Genomic DNA, 26677 nt, shown 5'->3' on the forward strand with positions numbered 1-26677 from the left:
TTCCCCCCCCCCCCCCGCCCCCCCCGTGACCTCGGCCCCCACTGTGCGAGGCCCCCTCCTTCCTGCTTCCCTGTTCCCGCCATGATTACCATAGCGCGGGAACAAAGCCCGCGCTTCCCATTTGGCCCCGCCCCCAATGGCCGGCGCCCCCAGCTCCTCATCCTCCCTCCCCCCTCCCCCACGACATGGGGAAGAGAGAAGTTACAGGGTCGCAGGATTAACAACTTGGGAAATCATCTCTTCCCCCATTTCCCCCCCCTTCACCTCACGTAAAGGGGGCAGCACGGTAGCATTGTGGATAGCACAAATGCTTCACAGCTCCAGGGTCCCAGGTTCGATTCTGGCTTGGGTCACTGTCTGTGCGGAGTCTGCACATCCTCCCCGTGTGTGCGTGGGTTTCCTCCGGGTGCTCCGGTTTCCTCCCACAGTCCAAAGATGTGCGGGTTAGGTGGATTGGCCATGCTAAATTGCCCATAGTGTCCAAAATTGCCCTTAGTGCCCTTGGTGTTGGGTCGGGTTACTGGGTTATGGGGATAGGGTGGAGGTGTGGACCTTGGGTAGGGTGCTCTTTCCAAGAGCCGATGCAGACTCGATGGGCCGAATGGCCTCCTTCTGCACTGTAAATTCTATGTAATCACCCCCACCACTTTGTCCCAAACGTTCTTTTTCTAGCCCGCTTATTCCAGTTTCTCCTCGACAATAAATGTCCACGCCTCTTCTGCCATTTCAAAGTAGTGGTGTTTCCCTTGATGTGTGACCCACAGTCTTGCCGGCTGCAGCATTCCAAATTTAACCTTTTGTGCAGCACCGCCTTGGCCCGATTAAAGCTTGCCCTCCTTCTCGCCACCTCCGCACTCCAATCTTGATATACGCGGATCACCGCGTTCTCCCACCTACTGCTCCGGGTTTTCTTAGCCCAACTGAGGACCATCTCTCTGTCCTTATAGCGGAGAAATCTCACCACTATGGCTCGAGGAATTTCTCCAGCCCTCGGTCTTCGCGCCATAACTCGATAAGCTCCCTCCACCTCCAACGGGCCCGTCGGGGCCTCCGATCCCATTAACGAGTGAAGCATCGTGCTCACATATGCCCCCGGCGTCCGCCCCTTCTGCACCTTCGGGAAGACCAAGAATCTTCCTCGCATTATTCTCCAGCACCTCCAGCCTTTCCACACACCTTTTGTGTTGTGCCTCGTGCATCTCTGTCTTCACCACCAGGCCCTGTATTTCGTCCTCATTCTCAGCAGCCTTTGCCTTCGCGACCCGAAGCCTGTAATATCGGGGCCAACAGCTCCTTCTTCTTCTCCTTTTTAAGTTCTTCCACGCAGCGCCGCAGGAACTCTTGTTGGTCAGGGCCCCATATTAAACTGCCACCTTCCGACGCCATCTTGGTTTGTGCTTGCCTTCCTGGCCGCTGTTCTAGAGGATCCACCGCAATCCGGCCACTTTCCTCTCCTTTTTCCATCCGTGTCCGGGGGGATTCCCTTCTGGTTTACTGCACAGTGTTTTTAGCCGTTAAAATTGCCGTTGGGGCTCCTATTAAGAGCCCAAGGGAAGCATGCAGGTGCAGCAGGCAGTAAAGAAGGCAAATGGTATGCTGGCCTTCATTACGAGAGGATTCAAGTACAGGAGCAGGAATGTCTTGCTGAAATTATGCATGACCTTGGTGAGGCCACACCTAAAATATTGTGTGCAGTTTTGATGTTCTTGCTCGAGAGGGAGTGCAGCGAAGGTTTACCAGACTGAATCCTGGTATGGCGGGACAAAGGTATGAGCAGAGATTGCATGGAAGATTATATTCGCTGGAGTTAAGAAAAATGAGTTGGGATCTCATAGAAACCTCCAATATTTAAAAAAATATATATTTTAATTCTCCTTTTTCACATTTTCTCCCAAATGTACACCCACCAACAATAAACAACAATCAGTAACGAGTGCAATGTCAACCCCCATATCAATAACAACAATCCCAACCTCCCACCAAACCCCCACCAAACCCCCCAAACAGTATCCCGCATGTTAACATAAACAAATAATAAAAAGGAATCCGGAATCACCCATAGTCACCATTAACACGTACAACCCCCCCGCCCCCCCCCCCCGCTCCCTAATGTTCGATGTGATCCAATTCTCGAAAATGCATAATGAATAACGCCCATGAATTGTAGAACCTCTCCATCCTTCCCCTCAGTTCAAATTTGACCTTCTCGAGTCAAGAATGCCAGCAGGTTCCCCTGCCACGCCAGGGCACAGGGTGGAGAGGTTGATCTCCATCCCAACAGGATCCGCCTTCGGGCGATTAACGAGGCGAAGGCAACAACATCTGCCTCCGCACCCGTTTCCAACCCTGGCTGGTCCGACACTCCAAATATGGCCTCCCGAGGGCTCGGGTCCAGTTTCATGTGCACCATTTTAGAGATTACCCTAAAAACCACCTTCCAGTAATCATCCAGCTTTGGACAGGATCAAAAAATATGAACATGATTTGCGCCCCCCTCCTGCAACGCTCACACATATATTCTACCCCCTCAAAGAGCTGGCTCATCCTCACCCTTGTATCAGCTGTATCAACCCCAACCTCGCGCATGAGATGGAGGCGTTCACCTCACACCAGAACCCCTCCTCCATACCCTCTCCCAGCTCTTCCTCCCACTTTGCCTTGATCCCATCCAGCGGTGCCTGCTCCTCTTCAAAATATCCCTGTAAACCGCCAACACTACCCCCTTCTCCAGTCCCCCTGTTGTTAGCACCTCCTGGAGGTCGGCTCTACCGGGAAGCTCTGCATCTCCTTTCTGGTAAAGTCTTGAACCTGCATGTATCTGAATATTTCCCCCTGCTCCAGCCCATACTTCGCTCCCAGCTCCTTCAATCTTGCAAACTGACCCCCAAGAATCAAACCTTTTAATGTCCTAATTCCTTTCTCCTGCCATCTCCTGATTTCCATCCCACTGCCCCGGCTCAAATCTATGGTTCCCCCAAATCGGCATTTCCCTTGACTCCGCCCCCAACCAGAAGTGCTGGCGAAACTGCCTCCAAGAAGCTATTACTACCGGACACCCCGAGTATTTCCCCAGAGTCGTCGGGAGCGGCGTTGTTACTGGTACATTCAATCCCGACCCCCTACACAAACTCTGCTCCACTCTGACCCACTGGAAGTCAACCCCTCTGACCCAGCTCCGTACCTTCTCCACATTTGCCGCCCAGCAATAATGCATTAGGTTCGGAAGACCTAAATCCCCTGCCTGCCTTCCTGTCTGCAGTAGCACCGTTCTAATTCTGGCTACCTTCTCTCCCCATATGAATGAGGTAATCATCCCTTCAATCTCTCTTTTTAAAAAAAAAAAAAAAAAATGCCGTTGGCAGGAAAATCGTCAGGCATTGGAAAAGAAACAGAAATCGCAGAAACATGTTCATTTTAACCGCCTGTACCCGACCCGCCAGTGACAGAGGGAGACCATCTCGCCTGTTCACATCAGCTTTCACCCTCCCCACCAAACTAGAAATGTTGTACCTATGGAGCCCCCCCAATCCCGAGCAACCTGCACCCCCAGGTATCTAAAGTGAGTCTCTGCCCTACGGAATAGTAGACCCCCCCCCCCCCCCAGCCGAGACACCACAAAATATTCACTCTTGACTAGATTTAATTTGTACCCCGAGAAAGACCCAAACTCCCGAAGCAACTCCAGTAAGTATTCCCCTGTTGACACACTCGGCTCCGACACGTTGAACAACAAGTCATCGACGTACAAGGACACCCTATGCTCTATCCCCCCCCCACCCCCGCACTAATCCTTTCCATACCCTTGTACTTCTTAATGAGATGACCAGGGGGGAAACATAGGACATCCCTGCCTAGTCCCACGGTGGAGAGTAAAGTATTCCGAGCTGATGCTGCTTGTGCAGACACTCTCCCTTAACTCCTCCTCCTCCTCCTCCTCCTCCCCCCCCCCCCCCCCCCCCCATCGCCGCCTCAAACATCGGCACCATCAGCGGTACTAGCTTATCTTTGAATGTTTTATAATATTCCACCGAAAACCCATCCGGCCCTGCCACCTTCCCCGACTGCATCCTCCCAATTGCAGCTTTTATCTCCTGTTCCACTATCTCACCTTCTAATGTAGCCCTGTCCCCCCTCCCCGAACCTTGGGTAGTCCAGCCCATCTAGAAATTCCTGCATCTCCCGGCCACCCCCAGGTGACTCTGACCTGTCCAACCTCTCATAGAATTCCTTAAAGACCTTGTTAATCTAATCTGGAGCTACCACCAATTGCACCTGGAAAATTTCCCTTGCCGCAGTCTCCCTCCGGAGCTGACCCGCCAATATACCATGCTCATAAACTGCACCCTTTGCTTGCCTCAATTGGAGTGCCGCCTACAGTCGGTCAAAGCTCGTCTGTAGTTCCTTCCTCTTTTCCAACTTTGCTAGGTCCCCATCTTCTGCATACCTCCAGCATCTCATCTATTACCCTCTGACGCTCCAACCTCTCCTCTTTGTCTAGCCTCGCTTTAAACAAGATCACCTCACCCCCCACCACCACCTTTAGAGCCTCCCAGACAACCGCCTTTGACACCTCACCATGCAGTTGAAACCTGCATATTCCTCGATTACTTTTTCAATTTTGTCACAGAACCCTCAGTCCTCCAACAGTCCCACATCTAATTTTCACCCTGGTCTCTGTACCACCCCCTTCTCCAGTACCTTATCAACCCAATCCGGAGCATGATCTGATATTGCAATTGCCGAGTACTCCGACCCCTGAACCCCAGCCAGCAGCTCCTTCCCCACCACGAAAAAGGTCGATCTGCGAGTATACCTTCTGGACCAATGAGAAAATTGAGTACTCCCGCTCCCAAGGGTCCAGAAATCTCCAAGGGTCCACACCTCCCATTTCCACCATTAGCCCAGTCAACGCCTTCGCCCCCCTCTCCCCTGACAGGACCAGCGAGCATGACCGTGACCGTCCAGCCTTGGCTCCTGTACCAAGTTCCAGTCCCCCCCCCCCCCCCCCCCAAGTCGGGGATGGCCCCACACACCTTTGCGAATCTCATACGTCCCAATTGGGACCATGTACGCTTACCAGCGCCACTAACCTCTCCTTCAGCGCCCCTGTCACAATCACATATCTACCCCCCTGATCAGCAACCACCTTCTCCATCTGGAACCGTACCCTTTTGCTGACCATTACCGCTACCCCCCGAGCCCCCTTCCGTCAAATCCAGAGTGAAACACTTGGCTAACCCAGCCCTTTTAAGCCTCACCTGGTTCTTCACCCTTAAGTCTCCTGCAACATTGCTACATCGGCCTTCAAACTTTTAAGATGCGCAAGCACCCATGACCTCTTGACTGTACCTCCCAACCCCCTCGCGTTCCATGTAATCATCCTAACTGGGGTCTCTCAACCCCCCCCCCCCCCCTTCTTATCCTCCGTCATCATACCACCGGACCCTGCCCAATGAGCCTGACACGCCCCTATCCATTATTAACATCAACTCCCATTTTCTATGTTTCTTGTTCTTGTAGACCTGAATATTTTCCTGCCATGTTTGCGGCAGAATTGAAGTTCTGCCCGTGACAATTTTTGACGTCCAAACCTAAATTTGAAAGAGTTCTAAAACCATTTTCTCCAGGCACTCAGTATGGTGGGATTGTAGCTGGACAAAACCGAACAATTGCTGCACAACTTCACCATCGCTGGTCACGTACCTTGAAATTAATGTTAATTGGTCTACATGACTCACATCTGGTGTCGAAGAGTATTTGGCAACTTTGACTTTGTTATAATGATGAAATCGTAGGTTCCGTGCATTAAAATGATGGTCTTCCCTGGGCCCAATATTGATGACTTTTCAAATGCTCGTCAAATGCACTGAGATTCGAGGCAGGCTAAATAATTCCCTCTTCAACTTGACACTGATGACTCATTATGTCATCTTCGAGGTAGTCCCAAAGAAGACAGCAATTTGACAACACATCTCAGCATTTTCCTCCACTAAAAACAATGCTTTTCAGAGAATTTGCATATTTGAATGAATGCACATATAGTCTTAATATGACTTTTAGTAGTTTCATGATCAGCAATATCTCTTCCAACATTTCTCCAGTTAAATACCCATCGACAAATTGTTTTCCTTTACTAGGGTTAGGGAATAATTTGCAAGCATAACCATAGATTGCCGTAGAGATTTCCGAACAAATCAACTAATTTCTCCTTTCCGTCATACCATTTCCTTTCACCCTCAGAAAATGGGACTCATGACGGCTTCTGAACTGTTTTTTGCCTTGAACCTCAAATCTTTTCTCACATTTTCCATGTTTTCCAGTCCATTACAAAATATTCATACCCAGCGGAACAGATTTTGGCCATCTGATAATGCCTTCAGGGGAGGTTTCTTCCCTCACTCCAGCAGCAGAAGAACAATGAACTTGAGCAGTATCTTTTAGTTCCATTCCATTCCCATTTGAATCCACGTTTTGTTCTAAGTTTTTTTACAAGATGTGTTGATGCTGAAAATCGGCATGTCAAAGTCATTAGACAAGCCACCAAAACCTTTTGTGAATGTTGTTGAGGATGAATGTGCAATTTAGGCACTGCTCAATGTTTCAAACCTTTTTAAAGTAAAGTACCAAATTGTCTTTATATAATCTTTATTGTCACAAGTCGGCTTTAACACTGCAATGAAGTTACTGTGAAAAACCCCTAGTTGCCACATTCCGGCGCTTGTTCGGGTACACAGAGGGAGAATTCAGAATGTCCAAATTACCTAACCTGCACGTCTTTGGACTGTGGGAGGAAACCGGAGCACCTGGAGGAAACCCACACAGACATGGGGAGAACACAGACATAGAACATAGAACATTACAGCGCAGTACAGGCCCTTCGGCCCTCGATGTTGCGCCGACCTGTGAAACCACTCTAAAGCCCATCTACACTATTCCCTTATCGTCCATATGTCTACCCAATGACCATCTGAATGCCCTTAGTGTTGGCGAGTCGACTACTGTTGCAGGCAGGGCATTCCACGCCCTTACTACTCTCTGAGTAAAGAACCTGCCTCTGACATCTGTCCTATATCTATCTCCCCTCAATTGAAAGGTATGTCCCCTCGTGCTAGACATCACCATCCGAGGAAAAAGGCTCTCACTGTCCACCCTATCCAATCCTCTGATCATCTTGTATGCCTCAATTAAGTCACCTCTTAACCTTCTCTCTAACGAAAACAGCCTCCAGTCCCTCAGCCTTTCCTCATAAGATCTTCCCTCCATACCAGGCAAATTCTGGTAAATCTCCTCTGCACCCTTTCCAATGCTTCCACATCCTTCCTATAATGCGGAGACCAGAATTGCATGCAATACTCCAAATGTGGCTGCAACATGACCCCATGGCTCCTAAACTCAATCCCTCTACCAATAAAAGCTAACACACCGTACGCCTTCTTAACAATCCTCTCAACCTGGGTGGCAACTTTCAGGGATCTATGTACATGGACACCGAGATCGCTCTGCTCATCCACACTGCCAAGAATCTTACCATTAGCCCAGTACTCTGTCTTCCTGTTGTTCCTTCCAAAATGAATCACCTCACACTTTTCTGCATTAAACTCCATTTGCCACCTCTCAGCCCAGCGCTGCAGCTTATTTATGCACCTCTGTAACTTGTAACATCCTTCCGCACTGTCCACAACTCCACCGACTTTAGTGTCATCTGCAAATGTACTCACCCATCCTTCTACGCCCTCCTCCAGGTCATTTATAAAAATGACAAACAGCAGTGGCCCCAAAACAGATCCTTGTGGTACACCACTAGTAACTGGACTCCAGTCTGAACATTTCCCATCAACCACCACCCTTTGTCTTCTTCCAGCTAGCCAATTTCTGATCCAAACTGCTAAATCACCCTGAATCCCATGCCTCCGTATTTGCTGCAGAAGCCTACCATGGGGAACCTTATCAAACGCTTTACTGAAATCCATATACACCACATCAACTGCTTTACCCTCATCCACCTGTTTGGTCACCTTCTCAAAGAACTCTGTAAGGTTTGTGAGGCACGACCTACCCTTCACAAAACCATGTTGACTATCTCTAATCAAATTATTCCTTTCCAGATGATTATACATCCTATCTCTTATAAACCTTTCCAAGATTTTTCCCACAACAGAAGTAAGGCTCACTGGTCTATAGTTACCGGGGTTATCTCTACTCCCCTTCTTGAACAAGGGGGACAACATTTGCTATCCTCCAGTCTTCTGGCACTATTCCTGTAGACAAAGATGACTTAAAGATCAAGGCCAAAGGCTCAGCAATCTCCTCCCTAGCTTCCCAGAGAATCCTCGGATAAATCCCATCCGGCCCAGGTGACTTATCTATTTTCACACTTTCCAGAATTGCTAACACCTCCTCCTTATGAACCTCAAGCCCTTCTAGTCTAGTAGCCCGAATCTCAGTATTCTCCTCGACAACATTGTCTTTTTCCTGTGTGAATACTGATGAAAAATATTCATTTAGCACCTCTCCTATCTCCTCGGACTCCAAGCACAACTTCCCACTACTGTCCTTGACTGGCCCTACTCTTACCCGAGTCATTCTTTTATTTCTGACATATCTATAGAAAGCTTTAGGGTTATCCTCGATCCTACCTGCCAAAGACTTCTGATGTCCCCTCCTGGCTCTTCTTAGCTCTCTCTTTAGGTCCTTCCTAGCTAACTTGTAACTCTCGAGCGCCCTAACTGAACCTTCATGTCTCATCTTTACATAAGCTTCCTTCTTCCTCTTGACAAGTGTTTCGACTGCTTTAGTAAACCACGGTTCCCTCACTCGACCACTTCCTCCCTGCCTGACAGGTACATATTTATCAAGGACACGCAGTAGCTGTTCCTTGAACAAGCTCCACATTTCCATTGTGCCCATCCCCTGCAGTTTTCCTCTCCATCCGATGTATCCTAAGTCTTGCCTCATCGCATCATAATTGCCTTTCCCCCAGATATAACTCTTGCCCTGCGGTATATACCTATCCCTTTCCATCACTAAACTAAACTTAATCGAATTGTGGTCACTATCACCAAAGTTCTCACCTACCTCCAAATCCAACACCTGTCCTGGTTCATTACCCAGTACCAAATCCAATATGGCCTCGCCTCTCGTTGGCCTATCTACATACTGTGTCAGGAAACCCTCCACACATTGGACAAAAACGGACCCATCTAATGTACTCTTAACTACAGCGTTTCCAGTCAATATTTGGAAAGTTAAAGTCCCCCATAACAACTACCCTGTTGCTTTCGCTCCTATCCAGAATCATCTTTGCAATCCTCTCCTCTCCATCTCTGGAACTTTTCGGAGGCCTATAGAAAACCCCCAACAGAGTGACCTCTCCTTTCCTGTTTCTAACCTCAGCCCATACTACCTCAGTAGACGAGTCCTCCTCAAACGTCCTTTCTGCCACCGTAATACTGTCCTTGACTAACAATGCCACCCCTCCCCCTCTTTTACCACCTTCCCTGAGCTTACTGAAATATCTAAATCCCGGCACCTGCAACAACCATTCCTGTCCCTGCTCTATCCATGTCCCCGAAATGGCCACAACATCGAAGTCCCAGGTACCAACCCATGCCGCAAGTTCACCCACCTTATTCCGGATGCTCCTGGCATTGAAGAAGACACACTTTAAACCACCTTCCTGCCTGCCGGTACAATTCAGATTCCCAAGCCCCTGCTGAACTAGTTTAAACCCCCCCGAAGAGCATTAGCAAATTTCCCCCCCCAGAATATTGGTACCCCTCTGGTCCAGATGCAGACCATCCCGTTTGTAGAGGTCCCACCGACCCCAGAATGAGCCCCAATTATCCAGAAATCTGAAACCCTCCCTCCTGCACCATCCCTGTAGCCACGTGTTCAACTCCTCTCTCTCTCCCTATTCTTCGTCTCGCTATCACGTGGCACGGGTAACAACCCAGAGATAATAAATCTGTTTGTCCTCGATCTATGTTTCCACCCGAGCTCCCTGAATCCAGCCTTACATCCCCATCCCTTTTGCTACCTATATCGTTGGTACCTATGTGGACCACGACTTGGGGCTGCTCCCCCTCCCCCTTAAGGATCCCGAAAACACGATCCGAGACATCACGCACCCTGGCACCTGGGAGGCAACACACCAACCGTGGGTCTCTCTCGTTCCCACAGAATCTCCTATCTATCCCCTTAACTATGGAGTCTCCAATGACTAATGCTCTACTCCTTTCCCCCCTTCCCTTCTGAGCAACAGGGACAGACTCTGTGCCAGAGACCTGTACGCCATGGCTTAACCCAGGTAAGTGCCCCCCCCCCCCCCAACAGTATCCAAAGCCGGGAATCGAACCTGGGACCCTGGCGCTGTGAAGTAATAGTGCTAAACCCTGTGCTACCACTGCCTCGCCGTCAACTTTCTGCATTTTAGACTTTGAGAGATTCATAATGTCTCTTCATATTCTGACGCTGAAATTGCGTCGCAAATGACTGCTGATCAAGCATTTCGCAAGAATAGGGCAACTGGGGATGTCTACATACTTGATTAATTTTATATTTCCAAAAACATGGAAAAGGAAGACTTGAATTAAATTATTTGCTGGAAAGTGTGGCAGTCGTTTTACAATTTGCATTAAGACCAGCTTTAATTTCAGTGTGTCCAAAAGCCAAGTCTGATCAACGATGAGAAAGATCAAGAGTACAAACCACATGATATTGTTCAGCGACAATCTGTGCAAGCTTCAGAAATGAGCATACCGTCCCGAAGAGCGAAACGTATGAGATCAGAGGTGGGTACAATTCTGAAAATTATTGATTTGCATAGTAACAGTGCAAAATTAAGTTGTAATTGGTTGGTCGTTCAATCTGTACAAATAAAATTGGGATAAGAAAGGGTTAACCAGATTAATACTGGATTTAAGGTATGCCAACTGAGAGTTTGTTCAATGTTGTTTTACTAAAACACTCTTCAAATAAATGTTCTTCTGTTTTATGGCATATTGTACCAAGCAGCACATAAATGGGTTAATTGTACTATTGTGGACTAACTGTTCTTTCAAATGCTCCGATCTGTTCATGCTTGGAATTGAGTTGCTTAGTTTCTACGACAAATTCGAGTCAAATAAGTCAAGAAACTGGCATTCGTATACACAAGGATGTCCAGCCTTTTCGCATGAGGTGCCACAGTTCAATTTTTTCCTTCGGATTGATGAACAAAGTTTGGAAAGATGAAGTGAAATTTATCTTGCTATTATCAAAACAATAAAAATGTGCATTTTCATGAACAAGCTAGTTTGTTAGCTTACTCATCGTTATAGCCGAATGGCCTCCTTCTGCACTGTAAATTCTATGATATGGAACACTAATTTTATGAGATATCTGGCATCGTAGCTGCAGCACCAAGGTGGTAAAGGTAAAATTGCCATTGTCCCAGATGACCACTGAGGGGGGAGAGCTGACTGGTGGAGGTTTAACCTGAGGACCACCACACCTCCGGCAAGGGGCAAAGTTTAGAAGGCGGACCTTCATGAATAACCTCAGCTGGTTCAGGAATTGAACCAGCTGTCTAACCAACTGAGCTAAACCAGCCCCCACAAAGGTGGTAGGGAGTTGCTAAATGACCCAAAACAGCTGAAGAAATTGCCCATCACACATGTGGATCACCTCTCATTTACCTATGCATGTACAACAGACCTGAGGACAGATCAGATCATGAACTCCCTGAAGCACATACTGAGACTGGAATTCCCTCCCTAAATCTCTCTGCTTTTAATCAAGCAAAAATAAATAAATGGTCACAGGAACCCAAACAGTGATAAATTGCATAGTATTAATGTGTTGAAACTGTGCTTTTGTCGAAATAATGACATCTCCTTCATTCTTCCCACAGCAGTAGTCACTATTTTTGCACCATACATTCAGGCTTTCAAAGGTGCGCAAAAACAGGCTGCACTATTCTGCCACATTGAAATCAGTCTGAGGAAATTTAGATGCAGAGTGCATGGAAAAGGACAAGCATCCAGCTATCATCTGAATGCTTTTTTCAAACCACCATCAGTAAAACTTTGCCTAATGTCATGTCATGTGCAACAGAGCATCACTCATTTCATGAAAATGATATGGTGGCTCGAGATAAACACGCTGGTGTAAACCAAAAGGGATTTATTATGGAAGACAAAGGCAAGCACAATATTGGCACGGGTAGTTATGTACAGGTGTTTACTCCCCACTCCGGGGTTTACTTTGCCTGGACCCTCTGCTCCCCAACCCTGCGTTGGTGCGTTATTGGCTGGGGCTCACGAGTGATTGATTGGCTCAGACGCTGTCACATGGTCCTGCGATCTGCCCCCTTAAAGGGGCTGTGCTACCACATCTTCCCTCCCCATCCCCTTTAAATCCCTTAGCAAGATAACTACAATATGATACGATATACATTAAGGATAACAACATAAGGGAATGAGAGTCAGTCCATTAAAGATTCTGGTGACCTTCTGATCCTATTGGATCTCCGCAACAAGACAGCCTGTTTTTTCACCATCTGGAACAGTTGAGGCTTCTGAAGCAGGCAGCAGATTCCTGGTCTCGGCACCAACAACTGGGCCAGCAAGTTTGCCACTCGATGCAGGCACCACAGGCAAGGCAGCCACCTGAACACCTGACTCCTACAGTATGGGGACTGCCAGGCACCCTGCCGATGATATTACGATCCATCCTGTCTGGACTAGGGGCCGCCGCCCACCCACCTCTCAAGTGGTACACACACTTTTTAAGTGCGCGACCAACTAGTTTAACAACAGACTAAACAGGCCCTGTGAGGCTCATGGCAATCCCGGCTAACCCAAGGTGAAATTCCAGACCAAGATTGGGTCCCCTACCCGGAATAGCGTGTCTCCTTTCCTAGCTGGATGACCTCTCCACCCTCTCCGCCAAATTTGGAGCTACCAAGTCAAGGTGCGTCCCAAGACGACTACCCATCAGGGTGTCACAGAATCATAGAATTTACAGTGCAGAAGGAGGCCATTCGGCCCATCGAGTCTGCACCGGCCCTTAGAAAGAGCACCCTACTCAAGCCCACGCCTCCACCCTATCCCGGTATCCCAGTAACCCGACCTAACCTTTTGGAAACTAAGGGGCAATTTAGCATGGCCTATCCACCTCTTTGGACTGTGGGAGGAAACCGGAGAACCTGGAGGAAGCCCAACCAGATAAGGGGAGAAAGTGCAAATTCCACACAGACAATTACCTGAGACTGAAATTGAACCCTGGAGCTGTGAGGCACCAATGCTAGCCACTGTGCCACCGTGCTGTCTCATGTCCATCATAGAATGGTGCGTGGTGTTGTAGGACAGTTTAAAAAAAAAAAAAAAAACTGGAAAGGCTGAGGCATAGCAGCCGATCTGATTGCCTGCACATTAAGTTTTTAGAAGTTCTGACAATCCTCTCAGATGAAGGGTGGTATGGAGCGGGTCCTGTGTGCTGGATCTCATTAGCCCTGAAAAAGCTTGCTATTTGACCCCAGTGAAAAAGAGTATCATTATCCGAGGATAGTGCACCAATCCGGGGTTTACTCTGGTCGATCACTCTGCACCCTAGCCCCTGCTGGGGCGCAATTGGCTGGGGTTCATGAGCTCCCAGGCTCAGACCCTGCCACATGGGCTTGCGATCCTGTTCCTTGAAAGGGGCCGTGCTACCCCAAATGTATTAATCCATGCCGTGCATTTATTTCATAGTATTATAGAAAAACACTTCCTGGAAGGCTCAAAGCGTGTACAATAGGACGTGGATGCACCATGAGTGGCAGAAATGTGACACGGGTCGTGGAGCCCACCTATTGAACTGACAAACACTTGGAGTAGGCGTCAACCAGGATACCTTGGCGAAGACTATACGTAGTCTACATGGACCCTCATGTGATGTAGGGTGTCGACCGTCGCTGACGAGGTTGTGGAGCCCATCTCTTGAACTGACAACCACTGGACTAGGCATCGACCAGGACTAAAATCATTCAGCCCAGGCAAGGTCCTGCGTGGTCTACATGGAACCAAGTGTAATGAAGGGTGTCGACCGTCACTGATGGGGTTGTGGGGCCCACCTCTTGCACCGACAACCACTGGAGTGGGCTTCGACCAGGACTAAAATCATTGAGCCCAGGCAAGGCCCTAGGCTCAATGGACCCAGGTCCAGGGATGACCTGGACATTCCCAGGGTTGGATGATGTCCGGGGGGGGGGTGCAATGACTACTGTGACTGTCGTAGGGTGTAGAGCTGTACCATGCCCTTGATAGTCTTATCAGTGCCAGCCCACCATGTACCTGCGGGCATGCATCTTCATCTTAGTTTTTCCCGGGTGGGCACTGCAACTCCTGGAGGTGGTGCTCCCTGGCCGGAGGTCCCCTCAAAGTCATCCCGTCTTTACAAGTGAGTTAATCACGGCGTGTACAATAGGGCCTCATATTCTGAGTTTTGCCGTGATGCCAACTAGATTGAATCATCTTCTGTTTACCTTCACCAGTGATCTGATTTCCAATGAAGAAGTAGTGGAGTTGTTCTATGTACTGACTCCAATCTTCAGGCCCCTGGACAAGCGGTTCCAATTTGCCTATTATAGGCATTTTGACTCACTTTTCCTTTGAATTACCGTCTTTCGACCTTTCAACAAAGCCTTCCAGGATTTCTCCCTTGGGACACCTTTTCTTCTTCTCCTTCCCCACCCCTGGCTACGAGGTAAAAACTTTGTCCGTAGCTAATGTGGTGGCTCGAGATATACGGAGATATAAGGAGGCTTATGATGTAAACTAAAGGGGTTTATTAAGGAAGACAGAGGCATGCGCAATATTGGAGTAACTATGTACAGCTGCTGACTCCCCAGATCCGGGGTTTACTCTGGTCAACCACTCTGCACCCTAGCCCCTGCTGGGGCGCAATTGGCTGGGGTTCATGAGCTCCCAGGCTCAGACCCTGCCACATGGGCTTGCGATCCTGTTCCTTGAAAGGGGCCGTGCTATGTATTAATCCATGCCGTGCATTTATTTCATAGTATTATAGAAAAACACTTCCTGGAAGGCTCAAAGCTAAAGGCACTGCAACATCTGAATTTGTTACCCCTGCTCAATGACCCTTTCTGGTAAGTTCATGGTAGAAGATAGGATTATACTTGGCGGCAAGATTCTTGATGGCTGAATGCTATGCCACCATTCACTACTTGTATGCAATTATTGAGGAAATTTCCTGACTTCTCACCCTCAACCAGACAGGCAGCCTCTCTCTTGCAACACGTCTTTTTCCCCCCCTGCCCACCATGGCTGGCAGTCTCTTCCTTGCAGCCTCTTCACCCCCGCCCCCACTGGGAGCCTGTAATTGGTGGAGCAGCACCTTGCCGAATCTGTCCCTTCCACTTGTGTGTTTGAACGGCACGGTAGCACAGTGGTTACTACTATTGTTTCATAGTGCCAGGGACCTGGGTTTGATTCACGGATTGGGTCACTGTCTGTGCAGAGTCTGCATGTTCTCTCCATGTCTACGTGGGTTTCCTCTGGGCATTCTGGTTTCCCCTCTCAAGTCCTGAAATATGTGCATGTTTGGTGAATTGAACATTCTGAATTCTCCCTTACTGTGGCGACTGGGGGATTTTCACAGTAACGTCATTGCCTACTTGTGACACGAATAAAGATTATTATATTATATGATTTTGCATGGTTGTTTGTGGGCCAGATCAAAATCCTTGGCTGGCAGCTGGACTCTGGTCCGTGCTGGACAACCATGATCTTTCACAATCTCATGATAATCCAAAGCACTTTTAAACAAATGAAATAGCATGGCAGCTGATATACATCCAGCAAGGTCCACAAAAAACAGAGAAGTGACTACGAGAATTTGGCTGCTCTTCATGGAATCATAGAATTTACAGTGCAGAAGGAGGCCATTCGGCCCATCGAGTCCGCACCAGCTCTTGGAAAGAGCACCCTACTTAAGCTCATGCCTCCTCCCTATTCATTTAACCCAGTAACCCTACCTAACCTTTTGCAGACTAAGGAACACTTTTAGCATGGCCAATCCACCTAACCTGCACATCTTTTGACTGTGGGAGGAAACTGCAGCACCTGGAGGAAACCTACCCAGACACGGGAAGAAAGTGCAAACTCCACCCAACCGGATTTGAACCTGGATCCCAGGAGTTGTGAGGCAACAGTATGGTGACCATGAACCAACAAAAATTTTTTGGGAGGATGTTAAGAGTCCTCTGTTGAGGCAAACATCTGTTGACCATCACCAAATGGGAAGGTGTTGGTGAGCTGCCTTCTTGAACTATTGCAGACCACGTGGTGTAGGTTCACTTAAAAGTGCTGTGGGGAGTTTCAGGTTTTTAACTGAATGGCAGTGAAGGACTCACAATTCTAGTTCCAAGTTGGGATGGTATTTGACTTGGAGGCAACTTGTTCCCATGTGTCTGCTGCCATTATCGTTTTGAGCAATAGAGGTCGAGAGTTGGGGATGGGGTGTAGATCACATGAGCTGCTTTGTGCTGGATTCTGTCAAGCTTCCTGAGTGGTGTTGGAGTTTCATTTATCAAGTGTTACACCATGGGCTCATCCGCGATCGATTCCAGCCCCTGAGTCTCAACACAAGTGAATTAGGCAATCATTTGAATGAGGTTTGCAGAATCTTTGGCCCCTTGATTGCTCAATAAGAGAAAGCCACCAGGTTTGTAAGTTGAACACACAAGTTGAAATATGCAATAATCTTAACAAAAACCGGCCAGCGAATTGACTTTTTACCGTCCTCTACCCAAACACAGACAAGACAGACACACACAAGGGGAGGGAAAAGGTTGAAAATAATCAGGGGATGATCATATGGAATGAAAGACTTTTATTTATTTATTTATTTAAATTTAGAGTACCCAATTCATTTTTTCCAATTAAGGGGCAATTTTAGAGTGGCCAATCCACCTACCCTGCACATCTTTGGGTTGTGGGGGCGAAACTCATGCAAACACGGAGATTGTGCAAACTCCACACGGACAGTGACCCAGGGCTGGGATCGAACCTGGGAACTTGGCGGCATGAGGCAGCAGTGCTAACCACTGTGCCACCGTGCTGCCCCTATATGAAATGAAAGATGAATGTTCTTCTGATGTTGAAGTCGTTGCAGCAGGCTGTCCTCCCTTGGTGCTTCGGGATCAAAGCCACCGGTGTAGTGTTAAGAGATGATCTTCTGGCAGCAACATTCAGTCAGGATGACTTCCGGGTGCGGCTATGCAGAGCTAGGTCGCATATTCGGCAGCTCCTGCTTGGAACGGACTTTTGGGCTCTTTTACAGGGCCCCCACGGCATTTGTTTGACATTTCCCGGTGTGGGAAGAAGGCTGCAATATTCCCCCGACAGTGTCCCCCAGGAAGGGTATGTCTCTGGGTTGCCAGACACGGCAGAAACAGTAAAAGATTTGGCTGCAACTGCAGGATAAACAGGGCCTCTTCCAGCATGCAGGCGGGGGAAGGGCAAGCTTAAAGCTGCAAGCTGACCTGAGGGCCTGTATCAAAGGTGAATTCTAGCAGCAGAGGGAACAACTGTGAAAAGACCTCATCAAGGCTACTGAAGGGACTTCCGGTTGCGGTGATGCCTAGCTAGCCGCACGCTTCGGCGGCTCCAGCTCCGACGGACCTTCGGGCTCTTTTAAGAGCCCCAACGGGGAATTTTTCGACGACGCAACCCGGTGTGGGGTGTGTGAGAATCAAGTCCCCCCCCCTCAAACGAAGGAGGAGAAAACCGGCGGCGGCGGCTGCAGCGTGAGGAATCTCGACCAAAGGGTCAGAAAGAGAGAAGTACAAGATGGCGGCGGAGAAAGCGCAGGCGACATGGGGGCCTGAGCAGGATGAAATTGTGAGACGGTGCGTGGAGCTGCTGAAGAGGGAGGTGCTGACCCCGTTGCTACAGGCAATTGAGGGGCTCAAGGAGACATTAAAGACCCAGGAGACAGAGCTCCGCGTGGTGGAGCAGAAGGTGACAGATATTGAGGACGAGATCCTGGGCCTGGCGGTTAAGACACAGATGCACGAGGCACTTCATAAAAAGTGTACTGAAAGGATCGAAGCCCTAGAAAATGGAGCGCGAAGGAAGAACCTTTGGATACTGGGTCTCCCTGAGGGTGTGGAAGGAGTGGACTGTGGAGCGTACGCAAGTGCTGAGCTCACTGATGGGTGCTGAGGCCCCTACGGGCCCCTTGGAGGTGGAGTGGGCAAATCGGATTCCGGCGAGAAGACCAAAAGCGTGAGAACCACCCAGGGCGATAATCGTGCGATTTTACAGCCTTAAGGATAGAGAAGAGGTCCTGAGATGGGCTAAAAAGGTGCGGAGTAGCAGATGGGAGAATGCAGTGGTACGGGTATACCAGGATTGGAGTGCGGAGGTGGCGAGAAGGAGGGCGAGCTTCAACCGAGCCAAAGAGGTGTTGCATAAAAGGAAGGTGAAGTTCGGGATGCTGCAGCCGGCAAGACTATGGGTCACGTATCAGGAGAGACACCATTATTTCGAGACGGCGGAGGAAGCATGGACCTTCATCAAAGAAGAGAAATTGGATCGGAACGGAGGGGCTGATGCTGCAGGAAATGTTATTGTTAATGTTATGGTTGAAGTTAATTGAGAAGTAAATTGGGAAGGGGGGAGACATTGGGGAAATGTGGGCGTCGGTGAGGGGGGAAAGACGGGACACAGTTGGAGAATGGGGAAGGGGAGTGGGAGGGGAAAGGGAGCTGCGCCATAAGAGGCGGGTCAGGTAAAGGGATGTTCCCGCGCCAGAAAGAATAAGGCGGGAAGACAGGCGCAAGGCAGATGGGAGTTCCCCACACGGGGGGGTCGAGGAGTGAGCAGGAGTAGCCGGTGTCAGTTGAAGTCAGCTGACTTACGGAATTAATATGGGGGAGCAATCATGCTAGAAAGAGATCTAGCGGGGGGCGGGGGGGGGGGGGGGGCAACTGGGTTGCTGCTGCGGAAATCCAAAAGGAAATGGCTAAAGAGTGGGTGGGCGGGGATGGTGTGCGACGCTGGGGGAGCGAGCGGGAGCGCGGAGGCGGGATATGGGACTGGCCTAGAGAAGGTAATGGCTAGTCGACACGGGAGGGGGGCAGGTAGCCCCCTAGTGAGGCTGATCACGTGGAACGTGAGAGGCCTGAACGGACCGATAAAAAAGGGCCCGAGTGCTCGCGCATTTGAAAGGATTAAGGGCAGACGTGGTTATGCTCCAAGAGACGCACCTAAAGGTGGCAGACCAAGTTAGGCTAAGGAAAGGATGGGTGGGACAGGTGTTCCACTCAGGACTGGACGCAAAGAATAGAGGGGTGGCCATTTTGGTGGGGAAACGGGTAGCATTTGAAGCAAAGAACATCGTAGCAGATAGCGGAGGTAGATATGTAATGGTGAGTGGCAGGCTGGAGGGAATGGAGGTCGTGTTGGTTAATGTGTATGCCCCAAACTGGGACGATGCGGGATTTATGAGACGGATGCTGGGGCGTATACCGGACCTGGAGGTAGGAAACTTGATTTTAGGAGGGGACTTTAATACGGTGCTGGACCCGGGGCTAGATAGATCCAGCTCAAGGACCGGAAGACGGCCGGCAGCGGCCAAGGTACTTAAGGGGTTTATGGACCAAATGGGGGGAGTGGATCCATGGCGATTTCTTAGACCTAGGGCTAGGGAGTTTTCCTTCTTCTCCCATGTCCATAAAGTGTACTCCCGGATAGATTTTTTTGTTTTGGGAAGGTCGTTGATCTCTAGGGTGGAAGAAGCTGAATACTCAGCCATAGCGGTTTTGGATCATGCCCCACATTGGGTGGACCTGGAATTAGGAGAGGAAAGGGAGCAGAGAACACTCTGGCGATTAGATGTGGGACGGATGGCGGATGAGGGAGTGTGTGCAAGAGTGAGGGGGTGTATTGAGAGATACCTGGAGGTCAATGACGACGGCGAGGTCCCTGTGGGAGTGGTATGGGAAGCACTAAAAGCGGTGGTCAGAGGAGAGCTGATCTCCGTTGGGGCCCACAAAAGGAAAACAGAGGCCAAGGAAAGGGAAAGATTACTGGGGGAGATTTTAAGGGTGGATAGGGAATTTGCAGAGACCCCGGAGGAGGAATTGTACAGGGAGAGGAGACGACTCCAGACGGAATTTGACCTTCTGACCACCAGAAAGGCGGAGGTACTGTGGAGGAAGGCACATCAATTGGCTCATCAATTGCGAAAGAGGGCAGCAGCGAGGGAGATAGGAGGAATTAGAGACGAAAGGGGAGACACGGTGCGAAGGGCAGGAAAGATAAATGAGGTGTTCAAGACCTTCTATGAGGAACTGTATAGGTCTCAACCCCCAGAGGGAGAGGAGGGGATGCGGCAGTTCCTGGACCAATTGAGGTTCCCGAAAGTGGAGGAGGGGGGGGTGGTAGGCCTGGGGGCACCGATTGGGGTGGACGAGGTTATTAAGGGACTGGGAAGCAGGGAAGGCCCCAGGACCAGACGGGTTCCCGGTGGAGTATTACAGAAAATATGTGGACTTGTTGGCCCCGTTGATGGTGAGGACGTTCAATGAGGCCAGGAAAGGGGGGACTCTACCCCCGACGATGTCGGAGGCGACAATATCGTTAATTTTGAAGAGGGATAAAGATCCGTTGCAGTGCGGGTCCTATAGACCCATTTCATTATTGAACGTGGACTCCAAATTGTTGGCAAAGGTACTGGCATCTAGGATAGAGGACTGTGTCCCGGGGGTGGTGCACGAAGACCAGACAGGGTTCGTAAAAGGGAGACAATTGAATGTTAACGTGCGACAACTATTAGGGGTGATAATGATGCCCCCAGTGGAGGGGGAGGCAGAGATAGTGGCGGCAATAGACGCAGAGAAGGCATTTGATAGGGTGGAGTGGGAGTATTTATGGGAAGTGTTAAGGAGGTTTGGGTTTGGGAACGGGTTTATTAGCTGGGTTAGACTTCTTTATGGGGCTCCAACGGCAAGCGTAGTTACAGGTCGACATAGATCGGAGTATTTCCGACTATATAGGGGAACAAGACAGGGATGCCCGCTGTCTCCATTGTTGTTCGCGTTGGCAATTGAACCTCTGGCCATGGCGTTGAGAGACTCCAGGAAATGGAGAGGGGTGATTAGAGGGGGAGAAGAACACCGAGTCTCGTTATACGCGGATGACCTATTGTTATACGTGTCGGACCCAGCGGGGGGGATGATGGAGGTTATGCGAATTTTGAGGGGGTTCAGGGATTTCTCTGGGTATAGGCTAAACATGGGGAAGAGTGAATTATTTGTGATACATCCAGGAGACCAGAGTAGAGAGATAGAAGGCTTGCCTCTAAGGAAAGCGGAAAGAAACTTCCGATACCTGGGGATTCAGATCGCTAGGAGCTGGGGAACCTTGCACAGACTTAATCTGACACGGTTGGTAGAACAAATGGAGGAGGACTTCAAGAGGTGGGACATGCAGCCTCTATCGCTGGCGGGCAGGGTGCAAGCAATTAAGATGATGGTCCTCCCGAGGTTCTTATTTGTATTTCAATGTCTCCCTATGCTAATCACCAAGACCTTTTTTAATAAAATAGACAGGAGCATCACGAGCTTCGTGTGGGCAGGGAAAGTTCCGAGAGTAAGGAGGGGGTTCCTTCAGCGTAGTAGGGACAGAGGAGGATTGGCACTACCGAACTTGGGCGATTACTATTGGGCCGCCAATGTGGCAATGATACGTAAATGGATGATGGAGGGTGAGGGAGCGGCGTGGAAAAGACTGGAAAGTCCTGTAAAGGGACGAGTTTAGAGGCGCTGGTAACGGCGCCGCTACCGATCTCACCTAAAAAGTTTACCACGAACCCGGTGGTGGCGGCAACGTTGAATATCTGGGGACAGTGGAGGCGACAGAGAGGGGTGCGGGGAGCCCTGGTGGGGTCCCCAATCAGGACCATAGGTTCGCCCCAGGAAGAATGGATGGAGGATTTCAGAGCTGGTACCAGTTGGGAATTAGGAGGGTGGGAGATTTATTTATAGATGGGACTTTTGCGAGCTTGGGAGCATTGGAGGAAAAGTATAAGTTGCCCCGGGGAAATTTCTTGAGATATATGCAGGTGAGGGCGTTAACTAGACAACAGGTGAGGGAATTTCCGTTGCTCCCGACACGGGATACAGGACAGGGTGCTTTCAGGGGTGTGGGTCGGAGAGGGCAAGGTGTCAGAGATATACCGAGAGATGAGGGAAGAGGGGGAGGAGTCGGTGGGCGAACTAAAAGGAAAGTGGGAAGAAGAACTAGGGGAGGAGATAGAGGAGGGTATGTGGGCTGATGCCCTAAGCAGGGTAAATTCCTCTTCCTCATGCGCCAGGCTTAGCCTGATTCAATTTAAGGTGCTACATAGAGCACACATAACGGGAGCAAGATTGAGCAGGTTCTTTGGAGTGGAGGACAAATGTGGGAGCTGTGGCGGGAGCCCGGCAAACCACGCACATATGTTTTGGGCGTGCCCGGCACTGGAAGGGTACTGGAAGGGAGTGACGGGAGTGATTTCGTGGGTGGTGAAGGCCCGGGTCAAACCAGGCTGGGGGTTAGCTCTATTTGGAGTTGCGGAAGAGCCGGGAGTGCAGGAGGCGAAAGAGGCCGACGTTGTGGCCTTTGCGTCCCTAGTAGCCCGGCGCAGGATCCTACTCATGTGGAAGGAGGCGAAACCCCCCGGACTGGAGGCCTGGGTAAATGATATGGCGGGGTTCATTAAACTGGAGCAGATAAAGTTTGCCCTGAGAGGATCGGCTCAAGGGTTCACCAGGCGGTGGCAGCCATTTCTCGACTACCTAGGGGAAGGTTAGAGGGAAGACAGATGACCAGCAGCAGCAACCCAGGGGGAGGGGGGGGGGGGAAGAGGGGGGGTTTAGTTTAGTTTAGGTCAAAGATAAAGGGGTTTTGTTACTTGTGTATTGTTAGAAATTTCTGTATTATTGTTGCGTTTGCTTTGTAAGAGGGGAAAAATTGTTGTTTGGGAAAAAAATTTCAATAAAACATATTTAAAAAAAAAAAAACATTCAGTCAGGATTCCGATACAATGGGACTTGCTCTGGAGTGGCACTTTAACTTTTATTAACCTGGGCGTTTATTCAAAGGAACAGCCTCGGTCTGTTTAATACTTTATCGTTTCCAACTCCACCAGAATGACGTAACAGCTTTACTGAAATAACACAATTCCCCACACAAGGGGTAAAATTCTCCGTAACCGGCGCGATGTCCGCCGACCGGTGCCAAAAATGGCGCAAATCAGTCCGTCATCGCGCCGCCCTAAAGGTGCGGAATCCTCCACATCTTGACCATCCGAGCCCTAACCTTGAGGGGCTAGGCCCGCGCCGGACTGATTTCCGCCCCGCCAGCTGGCGGGAAAGGCCTTTGGTGCCCCACCAGCTGGCGCGGAAATGACATTGCCGTGTGGCGCATGCGCGGGAGCGTCAGCGGCCGCTCACGGCATCCTCGCGCATGCGCAGTGGAGGGAGTCTCTTCCGCCTCCGCCATGGTGGAGACTGGCGAAGGCGGAAGGAAAAGAATGCCCCCAGGGCACAGGCCCGCCCGCGGATCGGTGGGCCCCAATCGCGGGCCAGGCCACCGTGGGGGGCACCCTCATGGGCCAGATCGCCCCGCCCCAGGACCCCGGAGCCCGCCCGCGCCGCCTTGTCCTGCCGGTAAGAGAGGTGGTTGAATCCAGGCCGGCGGGACAGGCATTCTAGCAGCGGGGCTTCGGCCCATCCGGGCCGGAGAATCGCCGGGGGGGGGGGGGGGCCGCCAAACGGCGCGGCGCGATTCCAGCCCCCGCCGAATATCCGGTGCCGGAGAATTCGGCAACCGGCGGGGGCGGGATTCACGCCAGCCCCCAGCGATTCTCTGACCTGGCGGGGGTCGGAGAATCTCGCCCAAGATCTCAAAAGGTTTTTAAACATCTGACCTCTGCCTGCAGCTGGTGGTTTTACTTTGGTTTCCTTGCCGTTCAGTCTGGCTGTGCAGAGAGAGTTTTTTTTATACCTCGGATCTTTAGATATAATCCATTAGATGAAAGAGAGAGGGTCAGACTGCCTCCTTCCAGGCTTCCAAACCAAAAATGAAAGTAAAAGGGAAAACAGTCACACAGTGGAAGGAACATTCCAAAAACAATCCTGACCAATTAGCAGGGGCCAGTGTCGAGGTCTGGAAATTCGAGTCAGTCCATTGGCTAATGGCCAAGTCCATCAAAGTGTGTCAGCACTGGTCTCCCAGGAATTGGCTGGGGTGAAATGTAAATAACGTCTTGAAACCTGCCTTGCCTTCGGGTCATAGGTCGATGTTCAGTTTATACCAGCCACTCGAATTAAACGCAACAATTCATTAATTGTCCATGTATGAAAATTGTAATCGCAAAACAACAAAAATTGAAAGGAGAAAAAGGGAACAGACGAGGATTAAATGGGAGGATCCTTACACAAGGCAAGTGTATTCCATCACATCCTGACCTGCGCCAACAATGGTGCAGAAACTTTGTGGAGTCGGGGTGAGTTACTTGTTGCAGAATTCCTAGCCTCTTCTGGCCACAATACTTATATGGCTGATCCACACAAGATTTCTGTTCAATGCTAATTGCAAGATGGTGGGGGATTAGCTGATGGTAGTATGATTGAATGTCAAAGGATGATGATTGGAGTATCTCTTCTTGGAGGGGCACATTGCCTGGCACTTATGTAGTGTGAATGTTACTTGGCACTAGTCCAGTTCTTGCTCTATATTGGTTACTTCTGTATCTGTGTCGAGTGGTACTGAACGTTGTGCATATGCTGCCGTAATATCTAGGCCAGGCCACCCCGCCCCGCAAATCACCTTTGGAGTTCAGCTCTTTTTATTGTCCCATGTTTCAATCAGGGCTGAGATCGTAATAATAATCGCTTATTGGCACAAGTAGACTTCAATGAAGTTACGGTGAAAAGCCCCTAGTTGCCACATTCCGGCACCTGTTCAGGGAGGCCAGTACGGGAATTGAACCCGTGCTGCTGGCATTGTTCTGCATTACAGACCAGCTGTTTAGCCCACTGTGCTAAACCAGTCCCGGTTGTGTTTCTGGTGAACCCGCAAGGGGGAGGGGCAGCACTGGTGGGACTGCCGTTTAAACAAGCCCGACACAAATTCCGCTACCTGGGGATCCAAATCTCCCATGACTGGACGGGGATCCACAAATGGAACCTGACCAGTCTGACAGAGGAAGTCAAAAAAGACCTGCAGAGGTGTAACACACTCCCACTCTCCCTGGCAGGGACAGTACAGAGGATAAAAATGAATGTACTGCCCACATATCTCTTCCTACTCCGATCCAATCCGATCTATATCCCCAAGGCCTTTTTCAACGCACTGGACAAATTAATCATGGCATTTGAAAGAATGCTAGGATCACAAAGAAGGCCCTACTGAAAACAAAATGAAGGAGAGGGCTAGCCCTCCCAAGCCTACAATTCTACCAATGGGCAGCGACGGCGGAAAGAATGATGCAATGGATAAAGGAGCCAGAGGCCGAGTGTGTGCGTTCGGAGGAGGTGTTCTGCAAGGGGACCTCCCTCTGGGTCCTCGCCACGGCGGTACTCCCATCCCTGCCCAAGAAACACTCCAGCAGCCCAGTGGTGATAGCTACCCTCCAGACGTGGAACCAACTACAGCAGCTATTTGGACTGACTGAAATGTCCAACAAGCCCCCATCTGCAATAACCACAGATTCACACCAGCACTCACCGACGCCACCTGAAAAAGGTGGAGACAGGACGGGGGGAGCATTGACAGTCAGGGACCTATACTGACGGTAGAGTCACAACACTGGAAGAACTGTTGCAGAGATTCCAACTAGCTAAAGGCAACAAACTCAGATACCTGCAGCTTAAAAACTTCCGACGGAAGGAGACGAGGACATACCCGCGACCACCATGACAGACACTATTAGAAGAGCTACTGGACGCAGACATCCTAGGCAGAGGGAACTGTAGTGACATTAATGAACGACTGCTAGAGAGGGCAGACACCGAACTGGACGCGACAAGGGAAGAAGACTTGGGGTTCGAAATAGGGTGAGGGACTCTGGAGTGAAGCACTGCACAGGGTCAAGTCTACCACCACGTGTGCGAGGCGCAACCTAACGCAGCTAAAAGTGGTACATAGAGCCCCCTTGACCAGAACCCGAATGAGCAGGTTCTTCCCGGAGGTGGAGGATAGATGCGAACGGTGCCAAGGAGGTCCGCCCACCACGTCCACATGTTCTGGTCTTGCCCCAGACTTGTCGGATACGGGACAGCCTTCTTCGAGGTAATGTCCAAAGTGGTGGGGATGAGGGTGGAGCCATGCACAAAGGTGGCGGTGTTTGGGGTATCAGACCAGCCATATTTCTTCATGGGGAGGAGGGTGGCCGCCGTTGCCTTTGCCTCCCTGATTGCCCGCCGTAGAATTCTGCTTGGTTGGCGATCAGCAGCACCACCGAAAGCTGCAGACCGGCTGTCCGACCTATCAGAATTTGTCCAAATGGGGAAAATCAAATTCACCATCCATGGGTCGGAACAGGGCTTCCACAAAACATGGTAGCCATTCACCCGAGTGCTCCGAGACCTGCTTGTGGCCAACACATAAATAAATAAATAGCAAGTAACCAGGGGGAAATAGCCAGG

General features: G+C 50.0%; 1 protein-coding gene across 4 annotated transcripts in view; it reads left to right on the top strand.

The window, feature by feature from the left end:
* kdm5ba (lysine demethylase 5Ba) overlaps positions 1 to 26677 on the top strand; it is a 676108-nt gene that overhangs the window by 67190 nt on the left and 582241 nt on the right. For all 4 annotated transcript variants that reach the window (XR_011935801.1, XM_072480724.1, XM_072480725.1 and 1 more), the window contains exon 5: positions 10656 to 10790. Coding sequence is in view for 3 of the 4 variants with exons in the window: in XM_072480724.1 (XP_072336825.1) it covers positions 10656 to 10790 (135 nt within the window). In the remaining variant the exon portion in view is untranslated. The remainder of the gene's footprint in view (positions 1 to 10655; positions 10791 to 26677) is intronic.

This window comes from Scyliorhinus torazame, chromosome 17 (assembly GCF_047496885.1).
Source record: "Scyliorhinus torazame isolate Kashiwa2021f chromosome 17, sScyTor2.1, whole genome shotgun sequence".
NCBI classification, from domain to species: Eukaryota; Metazoa; Chordata; class Chondrichthyes; order Carcharhiniformes; family Scyliorhinidae; genus Scyliorhinus; species Scyliorhinus torazame.